Source organism: Dryobates pubescens, chromosome 25, assembly GCF_014839835.1.
Source record: "Dryobates pubescens isolate bDryPub1 chromosome 25, bDryPub1.pri, whole genome shotgun sequence".
NCBI classification, from domain to species: Eukaryota; Metazoa; Chordata; class Aves; order Piciformes; family Picidae; genus Dryobates; species Dryobates pubescens.
Window position 1 is genome coordinate 10100365 of NC_071636.1, and position 12358 is coordinate 10112722.

The window sequence follows — 12358 nt, forward strand, 5'->3', positions numbered from 1 at the left end:
TCCTCCCCACATCCAGCCTGAATCTCCCCACCTCCAGCTTCATTCCATTCCCCCCTAGTCCTATCACTACCTGATATCGTGAGAAGTCCCTCCCCAGCCTTCTTGTAGGCCCCCTTCAGATACTGGAAGGCCACAATAAGGTCACCTTGGAGCCTTCTCTTCTCCAGACTGAACAGCCCCAATTCCTTCAGTCTGTCCTCATAGGAGAGGTGCTCCAGCCCTATGCTCATCCTCGTGGCCCTTCTCTGGACATGTTCCAGCACCTCCATATCCCTCTTGTAGTAGGGGCTCCAGAACTGGATGCAGTACTCCAGGTGGGGTCTCACCAGAGCTGAGTAGAGGGGGAGAATCACCTCCCTTGACCTGCTGGCCACACTTCTCTTGATGCAGCCCAGGATCTGATTGGCTTGCCGGGCTGCAAGTCCACCAACACCCCCAAGTCTCTCTCCTCAGGGCTGCTTTCCCGCCAGTCACTGCCCAGCCTGTATTTGTGCTTTGGATTGCCTCGACCCAGCTGCAGGACCCTGCACTTGGTCTTGTTGAACCTCATGAGGCTGGCTTGTGCCCACCTCTCCAGCCTGTGAAGGCCCCTCTGGATGGCATCCCTTCCCTCCAGTGTGTCTGCTGCACCACACAGCTTGGTGTCATCAGCAAACTTGCTGAGGGTGCACTCAATGCCATTGTCCATGGCACCTACAAAGATGTTGAACAAGACTGGTCCCAGGACTGATCCCTGAGGGACTCCGCTTGTCTTTTCATACCTATATAGTAGTTAGTGTTACTTATTTAGCTGACATGTAGCTATGCATATCATGACCCTTGGCCAGTTTTATAATTGATATATTTAATCCTATTGAAGACATTACCTTTACTATAAACAAAGCTAATCAACATCTAATACACCTTTAAGTCTTCATCTGAGTTTAACAGACAGCTAACTATGCTGAAATAAATTGCCAATTGACCATAGTGGAAAAATTAAATTAGTTCTTCTAAGTGCAAAACTTGACCCACAGCAGACTGTCAGCTATTTTCTTGTACATCAGAACTTCTTCATAAAAAGAAGATAAAAAGATCCTGCTCTCCTTTCTTCTGTTATTACATTGATGGAATAATGTCAAACCTAATAGTTAGGGTTGGTTTTTCATGCATAATGACTTTCTTCTTTATGAATATTAAAGGTACTTTCAGATATTCTTAAATAGAGTATTTCCTCCTGGAAGAAGTGTGACCGTAGGTGACCCACTTCTTTCCACAAGCCCCAGTCCTATATTGCTTTGTTTTTGAATAGTGGGGGAAGCATAGCTTAACCTTTGAACTGGTAACTCATAGGCTGGAATTTATCATGGAAGTCATAGAGCAGGGATAAAAAGAGGTGGCATGCTTTCAGAAGCCTCAGCATGCCTGTTCAGGTACATATTGGTTGAAAGCAAATGAGTTACCAATTACAGGTACAAAATGAAATCTTGCATTATAAGTAGTTCAATAGACGTGGCACAGGTGTTGTATGAGAACAGCTCTGGTCCCAGTTGAGTCAAGATTTTCTACAAGTGGAAATAGGTCTTCTGTTTTCTCTTGAGAAACTACCAGGAGCTTGACCTTTTTTTTACTACCTCAGACCTGTTTATAGTCTTCTGCTTATGTTATATGGGGTTTAGTAATGTCTGTCTGTCTACTACTTAGCTGTATAGTGGACATGCTTATAAAGTATCCTATGTAAAAATTTCTCTCTCAGAGTCTAACAAAGTTGAGTGTCTGCTTGAGGTGGCCAGCAGTAGAAAGGGCCATCTGTTAAAATCTTCTTCAATTAATAATGCAAAAGACTGTGTATAAAAATCCTTTGGTCCTAGGCTGGAGATAACATCTTGCTTGAATATGGAAATGCAACTTGCATTCTCTTGAAGCTTCAAAATTCAAGAAGCCCATGAATCTATAAACAGTGCTTTAGTATGAGATAAATATCTATAATAGATAGATGAGATAAATATATAATCATATCTGTTTCACCCTGCCTGAAGGTACTTTGTCATCTAGTACAGCTATCTCAGAGATTTTGCTATAATGGAGCTATTTTCTGTTTGGCATTCAAAGAAAAGAAAACAAGTATTGCAGCAAGTGTTTAAAATACATTCCCTCCTCAGAAAGCTCAGGAGTTCTACATGTTCCTGGGCATGTGATAGTGGAAAAGTCACTACTGCTGGAATTTTATGCATTCTCTATATAGTTGGTAAGAAAATGTTTTGTTTTTTTCTGCAGCACCATTTCACCTGAGTACTTTTTCTGTGCTCTCAAGAGTATGCCAGCTGTTACAAAAATAATTAGATTGTTATGTTTTTACCAAAACCCAAAACAAACCCAAGCCAATTAAAAGGAAAAAAAAAGATTGTTGAAAAGAAAGATGGTCAGACTCTGTTCTGCTGTAAGTCAAAATCCAGTCTGAGGCAACATCTGAAGTACAGTCCTAACAGTATGGAGTATAAGCCAGAGCAAGCTATAAAAATAAAATAAAATAGAGATTGAACACATCCAAGTGCTGGGTTCTGCACATTGGCCACAGCAACCCTATGCAGTGCTACAGGCTGGTGTCAGAGTGGCTGGAGAGCAGCCAGGCAGAGAGGGACCTGGGGGTGCTGGTCGACGGTAGGCTGAACATGAGCCTGCAGTGTGCCCAGGCAGCCAAGAGGGCCAATGGCATCCTGGCCTGCATCAGGAACAGTGTGGCCAGCAGGAGCAGGGAGGTCATTCTGCCCCTGTACACTGCACTGGTTAGGCCGTACCTCGAGTACTGTGTCCAGTTCTGGGCCCCTAAGTTTAGGAAGGATGTTGACTTGCTGGAATGAGTCCAGAGAAGGGCAACAAAGTTGGTGAGGGGTTTGGAACACAAGCCCTATGAGGAAAGGCTGAGGGAGCTGGGGCTGCTTAGCCTGGAGAGGAGGAGACTCAGGGGTGACCTTATTGCTCTCTTCAACTATCTGAAGGGAGGTTGTAGACAGGCAGAGGTTGGTCTCTTCTCCCAGGCAGCCGGTACCAGAACAAGAGAACACAGTCTCAGGCTGCGCCAGGGGAGGTTTAGGTTGGATGTTAGGAAGAAGTTCTATACAGAGAGAGTGATTGCCCATTGGAATGTGCTGCCCAGGGAGATGGTGGAGTCACCATCATTGGAGGTGTTTAGGAGAAGACTTGATGGGGTGCTTGGTGCCGTGGTTTAGTTGATTAGGTGGGTTGGATTGGTTGATAGGTTGGACACAATGATCTTGAAGGTCTCTTCCAACCTGGTCTATTCTATTCTATTTAAGTCAAAAACAATTAATTTCATTGTATATATTTTTTATGTGTCTGTCCAAAAATATTTTGTTATAATCTTGATTGAAAATCCAGTCTGAGACAACATGTGAAGTACAGTCCTAATAGTATGGAGTATAAGCCAGAGCAAGCTATAAAAATAAAATAAAATAAAAATTAAAAATAATTAAGGGATGTTGTAAAGCAGTACAATTGAAACCAGGACAACAAAATGGTGCACAGGCTAGGAGGAAAAAAACTGGGGACAATCCAGAAGACAAAACAGTAAATAAACCCTGTATTTACTCTATAAGCCATATACTGCTGGTTAGAAATGGTTATTGTGTAACATGCCTCCAAAGCTGAAATTTACACACTGCATCCTTCTGAAATAGCATTAAGACACATTTGCAGTCAGAATAATGTAGCAAAACAGATGGCCAATGGACTAAAATGGGATTTTATGCTATTATTTGTGGAACCTAGGTCAGTAAATTATACATATTTTCAACAATGCAAATTATTCTTTTTACCGCTTAAAAATAGACTGAGGAGCTAAATTAAATTCTAAGCCACTTCATGCAGTAATTATTTACAGCCCAATCCATTTGTTTAAGGCTAGCTGCTATAAAGGCAGCCCCTTATCTTATGTATTTGGCCATCTGTTCAGTCTTTCTGTAGCTGTAGTTCATTGGTACCTATGTGCTTTGGGGCCTGAAAATTTTCTTATGTAGCACTTAGTGCCCTCCAACTCTGAGAGAGAACAAATGGCTTCCCCTCTAGAGTTCAAAAATCATGGAAAATTAAATATCAACTTAGTGATCAACTTCAGTGAATCATCAACTGTGCAGCATCCAGAAACAGCAGTGAAGGAACATCTCTTGAGAGAGTTTTTTGTAAATGTGTGCTGCAGTCCAGCAGTGCTGTGCCAGCCTCTGCAGCCACACCACTAGGTAGAGTCCAACATAGAACTTCCCCAGGCCAGTCCCACACATAAGCTGACCATCACTGCCAATGTACTACCTGGCAGCACCATGCCCACTGTTCACTGACTCAAATCCAAACTCGTCTGTGTCTCACAGCTGGGAATAGTGGCACTGCCAGCCATCAAGCCTTGGGGATGTGTGTGATGTGTTTTTGTGTTTTCTCCTGTCACTATTTCTTTCTGCTATTTTTTTCCCCCCAATGATGTGTTCCTTGTATGGACAATTGCTTGTTTGGAAAGTAGCCAGACCTGAAGTACTCTTACAGTTTTGTTTCCTAAAAGGAGATACAGAGAGGTGAGGCGAGTGCCTCAGGTAGGTGACAATGAACACCGACACACTTCACTGCCACTATCAAGCTCTTGATTTTCAGTTCAGAAGTTCAGGTGAAATATCTTCATTCCCTGCTCATTGAACATGTTTGAATGAGGTCAACAGCCAGCAGACTGAACACAAGGGCAGTTAAGGTTGTCACTAGGAAGGGCTGAAAAAGAGCTGAATCAGAAATTCTGCCTCTCCTGGAGATGCTTCTGTGGGAACCCCACATTAGGTATATAGTTAGAGCAAAAAGCAACTTCCTTAACCTGCAGATTCAGAACCCATTTCATGGGTGGACTTTAAAGTTCTGTGAACTTTGCTGTGCTGATAAGTAGGTAAAGTCAGTATACATTTTGGCAAATCTACCTTTGGAAAGCAGATATGTTTTAACAGTGAACAAGTAACAAAATAGAATCATAGTATCAGTCAGGGTTGGAAGGCACCACAAGGATCATCTAGTTCCAACCCCCCTGCCATGGGCAGGGACACCTCACACTAGATCAGGCTGGCCAGAGCCTCATCCAGCCTGGTCTTAAACACCTCCAGGGATGGGGCCTCAACCTGGACAACCCATTCCAGGCCTTCACCACTCTCACAGTGAAGAACTTCTTCCTCATGTCCAGTCTGAATCTCCCCACCTCCAGCTTCATTCCATTCCCCTTAGTCCTATTATTATTTTTTTTAATTAAAAAAGATACATTCAGAAATCTGTAATATATTTCTCATTTGTATATTCTGGCTTGTGTTCACTTTATTTATCTATTTGTCTGAGTTAACCTCCAACTGATCCAGTGGTTTCTGATACAAACTGTAGAACAGGTTATGTATGACATTAAAGGTTATTATTTTTAGAGCTAATTGCTGGGAAACAGAAGCTCATGCCAGAAGTACTACAGAATTTGTATGTCCAGCGTAAATTTATCTGCAGTGCTGATTTTAAAAGTGTTTCTCCTGGATACTTTAAGCTATTAAGACGTGTTGCTAAGTCACAGCAGTGTCCCTCAGTGTTCAAAACATAATTGGGTCTGTACATTACCAGCCAGGGTATTTTTGTCTGTGCTTTTGTCCAGACTACCAAACCCCATGCTTTTCTCCATGGAGTTTTGTTTTCTTGCTACGTAGGCTGAAGCAAAATTGCTCCCCATCCAGCAGTGTAATGACAGTAATTAAAAATGCATTCACTCTGAAGTGACAGGGAATCTGTTTGAGATAGATTGAAGATTTGGGGGAGTGAATTTCTTTCTGGTTTGACACTGTGATAATTGTACAACATGAGTTTTTCTGATTTCACAGTCAGTGCACCTCAAGACTTCTGAATTCATCAATAGTAATTGAAGCTTCAGATCAGGATATGCATCAGTAGCAGAGCTGAGTGCCTGAGGTTTGCACACTAGTTATTTCAAAAATCTAAGCTGTACTTTTTAAAGTTGCTAGGCCTTAGGTGTCTTGGAAATGATTTACTGGCTTTGAACAGATGATGTGCTGGGTCTCTGATCCTGCAGGCAGTCTGGAATGCTACAGTGCTGAGACCCCACACATCCTTTCCTTTTTTGTGCCTTATATACATACATGCACACACACACATACAAATGAAGAGCTAAATAGCCCATAATTTAGGTAGAATCAAATCCTCCTTCTTGGTCTCTCAGAGGGCTCCCACACCAATAACTTTGTACAGACAGTATATTCTGAAAGCATAATGTGTTCTGAAAGCATAACCTTTTCTTTCCTCTCCTTGGTATAATTCAGTCAGAAGCTGCATCACTACATACATACCTGTAGTTCCTGAATGCTCAAAGTCTAAGACAAGCTATAGTAACAGATGCTGTCAAAATAAAAACTCCATACAGAGTCCTATATGACCCACAGGAATCAGAACTGCTGAGGAGAAAGAGTCAAGTGATCTCTGTGGTCACCTTCACTGTCATTGGGCTGCCCACATCTCTCCAGTTCTGCATGCTATAGAAAAGCTGTGGAAAATGTGTATTAATGGAACAAAAGAGCAGGCACTTTGTTGGGGAGAACTGCCTTTCTGTGCTGTGAACTAATCTTCTCATCTGTGCATAATAATGGTAGGAGTTACACTGATAGACTTTGATCTGAACTTCAATTTCATTCTCTTCAAGCCTGCCATATATCAGCAGCTTCCAATGGGAAGCAAACTGCATATTTGAGCTGAAAAAGAACAAAGGATGAAGCAGCTATCCATTGACCTTCTGGATTGATTGCTTCTGGTAGTATGTTCAAAGTTACAAGACTAACAAAAAACCCAACAGAATATTTCAGAGAAGTTCCATATCACCTCAGACATGGTATTTTTCATCTAAAAATAAATAATGGAGAGATGGGGGGAAAAGTTTGTTTTGTCATTTCTGCTTTTCATTGTTGTCATTAACACCTCAGAATCTCCAAATCCTAATAAACTGTTGTTTCTCTTTTCTGTGTTCCTCTAGGCCATGGATTTAGGTATTCCAGTGCTGGCAAGGAACATTCCTGGAAATGCAGCAATAATAAAACATAAGGAAACAGGACTGCTATTTTCAAATCCTCAGGTAAGAGAACAAAAATCCTTGGACCTTTCTCCTCCAAAGGTTAACTTGGTTTTCCATTACATGCCTATGACTATATGGAAACTTTGCTTTCCATTTCAGCAATTTTTTGTTCTCAGATGCTCCTAAAACCCTGGGTGTTAGGTTGCCTTTGCTGAAGCTCGGCTGTTGTCTCAGGTTCGCTTTGCAGTTCATTCAACTTTTACTAGGTGTCAGCCTTGCTGAATGTTTGCCCAGCCTGCGCCGGCCACCCGAATGGGGCTGGCTTCTCATCAGCCTGCTGCACCTCAGCTTTCAAGGTTCCATGAACGAGCCCGCCAAGAGATGCTGCTCATATGCCGAATTTCCCTTCGAGTACTAAGTGAAATGCAAACTCTCATCAGACAAGCAGTAGCTAACCCCAGCCTGAAGTTTTAGATAATACATTATCTATAATTTCTAGCAATTAAATGTTAATATAAAGCATTATTAGGTCCGAGATAACACTCATTCAGAAAATAATTAATGACTAAAATTAAGTAAAATGTCAGAGTGGAGTTTCTATGAAGATAAGAGTGGGGAGAGAGGGAGCACTACCCTATTAAAATAATGAACATTGTAATTCCAGTTTATTTTCCTGGCTTATGGCTTTCTGTTACATATTCATGTGTATTGTGGAAGACAGATTTAAGATCTACATTCCCTCAGTGTTTTTTATCCAACTCAAGATTTTTCTTTTTAAAAAAACTTACTAGATAATTTGATAATTTTGCAAATAATAATAGAAATAGAGCCTTCTCCAACAGACCCATGCCCTTTTTGTGTTTGCTTTTCACATCTAAAGGCATCCCCTATTTGAAGTCACCCTAGCTCTTCACTAGTGCTGAGTGACTAAGGAACTAAGGCCTCAACAGCTGCTCTTCTCATTTTGAGCTAATGTTTCTTAGAGGTACCTGGCTAACAGAATTAGTTTACAAATGCAAAAATAAATCAGATGCCCAATGATCAATCTAATGATTTTCGGGTGGTGAGGACCATAGCAAAACATTTATGAGGTGGAGGTGTGCACACACTTGCACATAATGGCATCCTGGCCTGCATTAGGAATAGTGTGGCCAGCAGTAGCAGGGAAGTCATTGTGCCCCTGTACTCTGCATTGGTAAGGCCACACCTTGAGTACTGTGTCCAGTTCTGGGCCCCTCAGTTTAGGAAGGACATTGAGACACTTGAACATGTCCAGAGAAGGGCAACAAGGCTGGGGAGAGGCCTTGAGCACAAGCCCTATGAAGAGAGGCTGAGCGAGCTGGGGTTGCTTAGCCTGGAGAAGAGGAGGCTCAGGGGTCACCTCATTGCCCTCTACAACTGGTGGTTGTAGCCAGGAAGGGGTTGGTCTCTTCTCCCAGGCAACCAGCACCAGAACAAGAGGACACAGTCTCAAGCTCCACCAGGGGAGCTTTAGACTCGAGGTGAGGAGAAAGTTCTTTACCAAGTGAGTCGTTCGTCATTGGAATGTGCTGCCCAGGGAGGTGGTGGAGTCACTGTCCCTGGAGGTGTTCAAGAGGGGATTGGACATGGCACTTGGTGCCATGGTCTAGTCATGAGGTCTGTGGTGACAGGTTGGACTCGATGATCATTGAGGTCTCTTCCAGCCTTAGTGATACTGTGATATAACCCAGCAGTTTAAGGGAAGCATGTTGTAGAAAACAGGGTAGCAGGGTAGCTTATTTGTCATTGAAGCAACACTGAAAATGAAAACAGACACAAAAATAGCTATTGTTTGTGGAAATTTTGTAGCTTTTTCTTACAAACCTTTCTCTGTCTCCCCATGAGCTGCCATGAACCTCTGCCTCTAAGTTGTGTTACATGGAATCCCCCACATGATTTGTCATCTCCATTGCATTATGCTGTCCTTACCTGTCTCTGTATGACAAAGAGACTTTAGAGATGTTCAAAATGTCCCCCTGCAACTGGGCCCCCAGCTACCCCCAAGAGCAGAGCCATCCCTGGCTGCACCATTGTAGATGTGTTCAGAGAAGGGCAACAAAGATGGTGAACAACTCTTACGTGGAGCAGCTGAGGGAACTGGGATTGTTTAGTCTAGAGAAGAGAAGGCTAAGGGGGGAGACCTCATTGCTCTCTACAATTCCCTGAAAGGCAGTTGGAATGAGGTGGGTGTTGGTCTCTTTTCCCAAGTATCAGGTGATAGAATGAGAGGAAATGACCTGATATTGTGCCAAGGGAGGTTTAGGTTGGCTATCGAAAGAGTGGTCAGGCATTGGAACAGGCTGTGCAGGGAAGTGGTGGAGTCACCATCTGTGGAGATGTTCAAGAAATGTGTGGACATGGCACTTTGGGACATGGTTTAATGGCCATCATGGTGTTAGGTTGATGGTTGGACTTGATGATTTTAGAAGGCTTTTCCAACCAAAAAAATTCCATGATTCTATGGAAATGTATCCTATTTATTGACTTTGTGTGGTGTGTGATTAATGCATCCTATTAACTCATGTTTCAGGAAGGTAAATTTGCTCAGTTAGCGCAGGAGGGGTTTTTAACAGAAAAATTCTCACAGCTCATGGTTTGATTTTGGTTATTTTTGGTTTGGGGGCGGGGGTGTGTTTGTTGCTATTTTGGGGTTTGGTTGTTTTGTGGTTTGTTTTGTTTTGAACTATTTACTGTTTCTAGTTGTTTCTACAAAAGCACATTTTCCTTGCTAACTTCTGTAATTAATTTTATTGTGGGAGTATTCTTGTAATATCCTTTGGAAACAGGGTACTTCCAGGCTAATGGAGGCTATTTGTAAAATTGCTTGACCATGAAGCCCCTGCAAAAAGCCCACTGACTTCCATGTGCTGCTTCAGAACCTCAGGGATGCATGATCATGTTGCACACACAGACTGATGGCTCCTGATATTAGTTTTGATACATGTTGTTGTTTCTCTCAACATGCTTGTGATGTTTGACTTGGCATTCAAATCCATTATTCATGCCAGACTAAATTAGCTTCATTGTATGTCCTTGTAAGAAACCTCTTGTGTTATCTCCAAGCATCCTACATTCCAAGTGTTTATTTGGAATTCAAGATTAAAAATATGCTATATATTTTCTCACTTAGAGAAAAGTGCAGTTTTAAGCACTAAAGTAGTTCCAGTGACATCATTGACTCTGTACAAATGGCTAAGGACTTCCTTTTATATCAGAGTGAGAGTCACAGGCTGTAAATATGTCTGGAATGCTGTAATCTTCATTTATATAACCACCTTCTCTCTGAGCTCCTTTCTCTGCAATGTGCCAAAGATCAGAAACCTCCCTATTCTGCTGCTTGTAGACCCCTTTTTTTGCTGTTCTTCTGCCTCAGAAGCCCACAGAATCTTTTTTAAGTGAAGATAGCAACTTGCATTACTATACTAGCTGTCATACTCATGGGTAGTATTTGCACTGACTTGGCTAATGGTTGTGCATTTACCCTTTCTCAGACAGGAAAGTAGTATCCCTGCTTTCTCTGTAAACCAGCAGTTGCATCTCATTCAATAGAAGTCCTTTTATACTTTCATTGGTGCCAGATAATGTGTAAATTATCAAAGTTTGCAAAAGGGTCAGGAATATATTTGTTTACAGGATAATACTCTAATCCCACTGCAGAGTTGCTGGAAAAACTTTGTTCTTGCAGAGATGAGCTCAGAATGCCAATCATAATCATTCATGGTTTTAAAGTCACCCTTTACTATTGCTCCTTATCTCCCCAATCCCTAGCAAACAGAGTCTTAAACTCACTGTACACTATCTCAGGTTGAGAGTTATGTTAGATCAAAGAAAGGCAATTAAATTAGAACACTTTAGAGTTTCAAGGCATGCCTCACATTGTTGGAAGAAGGAACACTCTGCCCGTGGCACTTTGCTGCCTGAGAAGATTCAGCTTGGCAATACGGATTGGAAAACAGAGGTTCTGGTAAGAGGTTTTCTGGGCTTTGTTACTCTGATCACTTTGACATCCTAAGTACCTGGTAAACTGTGTTCTGCTGCAACCTCAATTGCATCAGGTTAGTTAGGGAAAATGCTTTTAAGCATACAGAGAGACTAGTAGAGCAGTCAGGTGCTTGGGAAACTGTGTCTGCCTTGAAGAATCTGGCCCACCAAAGATGAGAAACTGTCACAGAAATTTTCCTTGCTAGGTTTAGTGTATCCTATCTGATTGTGATGATGCAGACTGCAGCGGAGGGCAAGAGTAGATGGCAGTGCTTATTTTCAGGTTGTTACTGAGCTGTGGAGGGGAAGCTTTACAATGCAGTTAGCTTTAGATACGAGCAATTGTGTCTGGTCTTTTTAAAGTCAAATTAGAGGGATATAATTTGATCATTACACAGTGAGAATTGTTTTAAATTGTCAGTGCTCTTAATTTGCCTTTTTTTATTCTTGCTGAAAGTGAGCCTTGTGGCTTACAGGAAAGCAGGTAGTCATAGTTGTAATTATCGTTAACCATTTGCATTTAGGCTGAGGCTTGATGACTGGGCATTAGTGAAAGCCCTGCCAGTTACTGAAGACAATACTCAGAGGGAAACAGTTAATGTAGAAGCGAAAGCTATGAAACTGTTTTTGTCCTTGTTACTACACCATCCGAGCACATTACTTTTAAATCATAGTTTGATCCTGCCACTGCTTGAATTTGCAAGTTTATGGAATATTTGACACTGAGTTAATGGGTCCTGAAATACAAAAAAAAAAATAAAATAAGTAAGAGGTAAGAATAGGGCAATAAATAGTGCAAAACTGTGCTACAAGGGAAGACACAAAGAGGTATCCCAAGATTCAAAATGATATCTTCAGTATCTGTAAAAGCTCACAGAAGGAGCTAAATAAACAGGAGGAGGTAAATAAACTTCAAAGCCTGTAAGAGGGGCCAACTTTGAGGGAGAGTGGGACCTGGAAAGACTACTGTGAGCAGACACAACTTTTGAAGCAGTAAGAGGGAAAGGCAGCTCAGCTGAGCACAGGCAGCAATACATTGAAGGCACGTCGGTCTCTGCCAAACGCAGGTCAATGCCATTTCTATCAGGGCTTCAAGCCAGAAAATAGCTGAAGTTTTTAGACCTTTGAACCTTTGCACTGAATAGACTAATTTGCCATTTTGGGCAGTGCCAGCAATTGCTGTTTATACTCCACTGGCCCGTTGCCCTGTGAAGTACACAAACGTGCCAGCTAGCTTCTGAGCTGCACCTACCTCTAGGTAGATCTGTTGCTGTTCTGAAT

At 42.0% G+C, this 12358-nt stretch overlaps 1 protein-coding gene across 1 annotated transcript in view; it reads left to right on the forward strand.

Annotated features, from left to right (window-relative positions):
- GLT1D1 (glycosyltransferase 1 domain containing 1) overlaps nucleotides 1-12358 on the forward strand; it is a 63678-nt gene that overhangs the window by 46643 nt on the left and 4677 nt on the right. The window contains exon 13 of the mRNA XM_054173208.1: nucleotides 7037-7135. Within this exon, the coding sequence (XP_054029183.1) occupies nucleotides 7037-7135 (99 nt within the window). The remainder of the gene's footprint in view (nucleotides 1-7036; nucleotides 7136-12358) is intronic.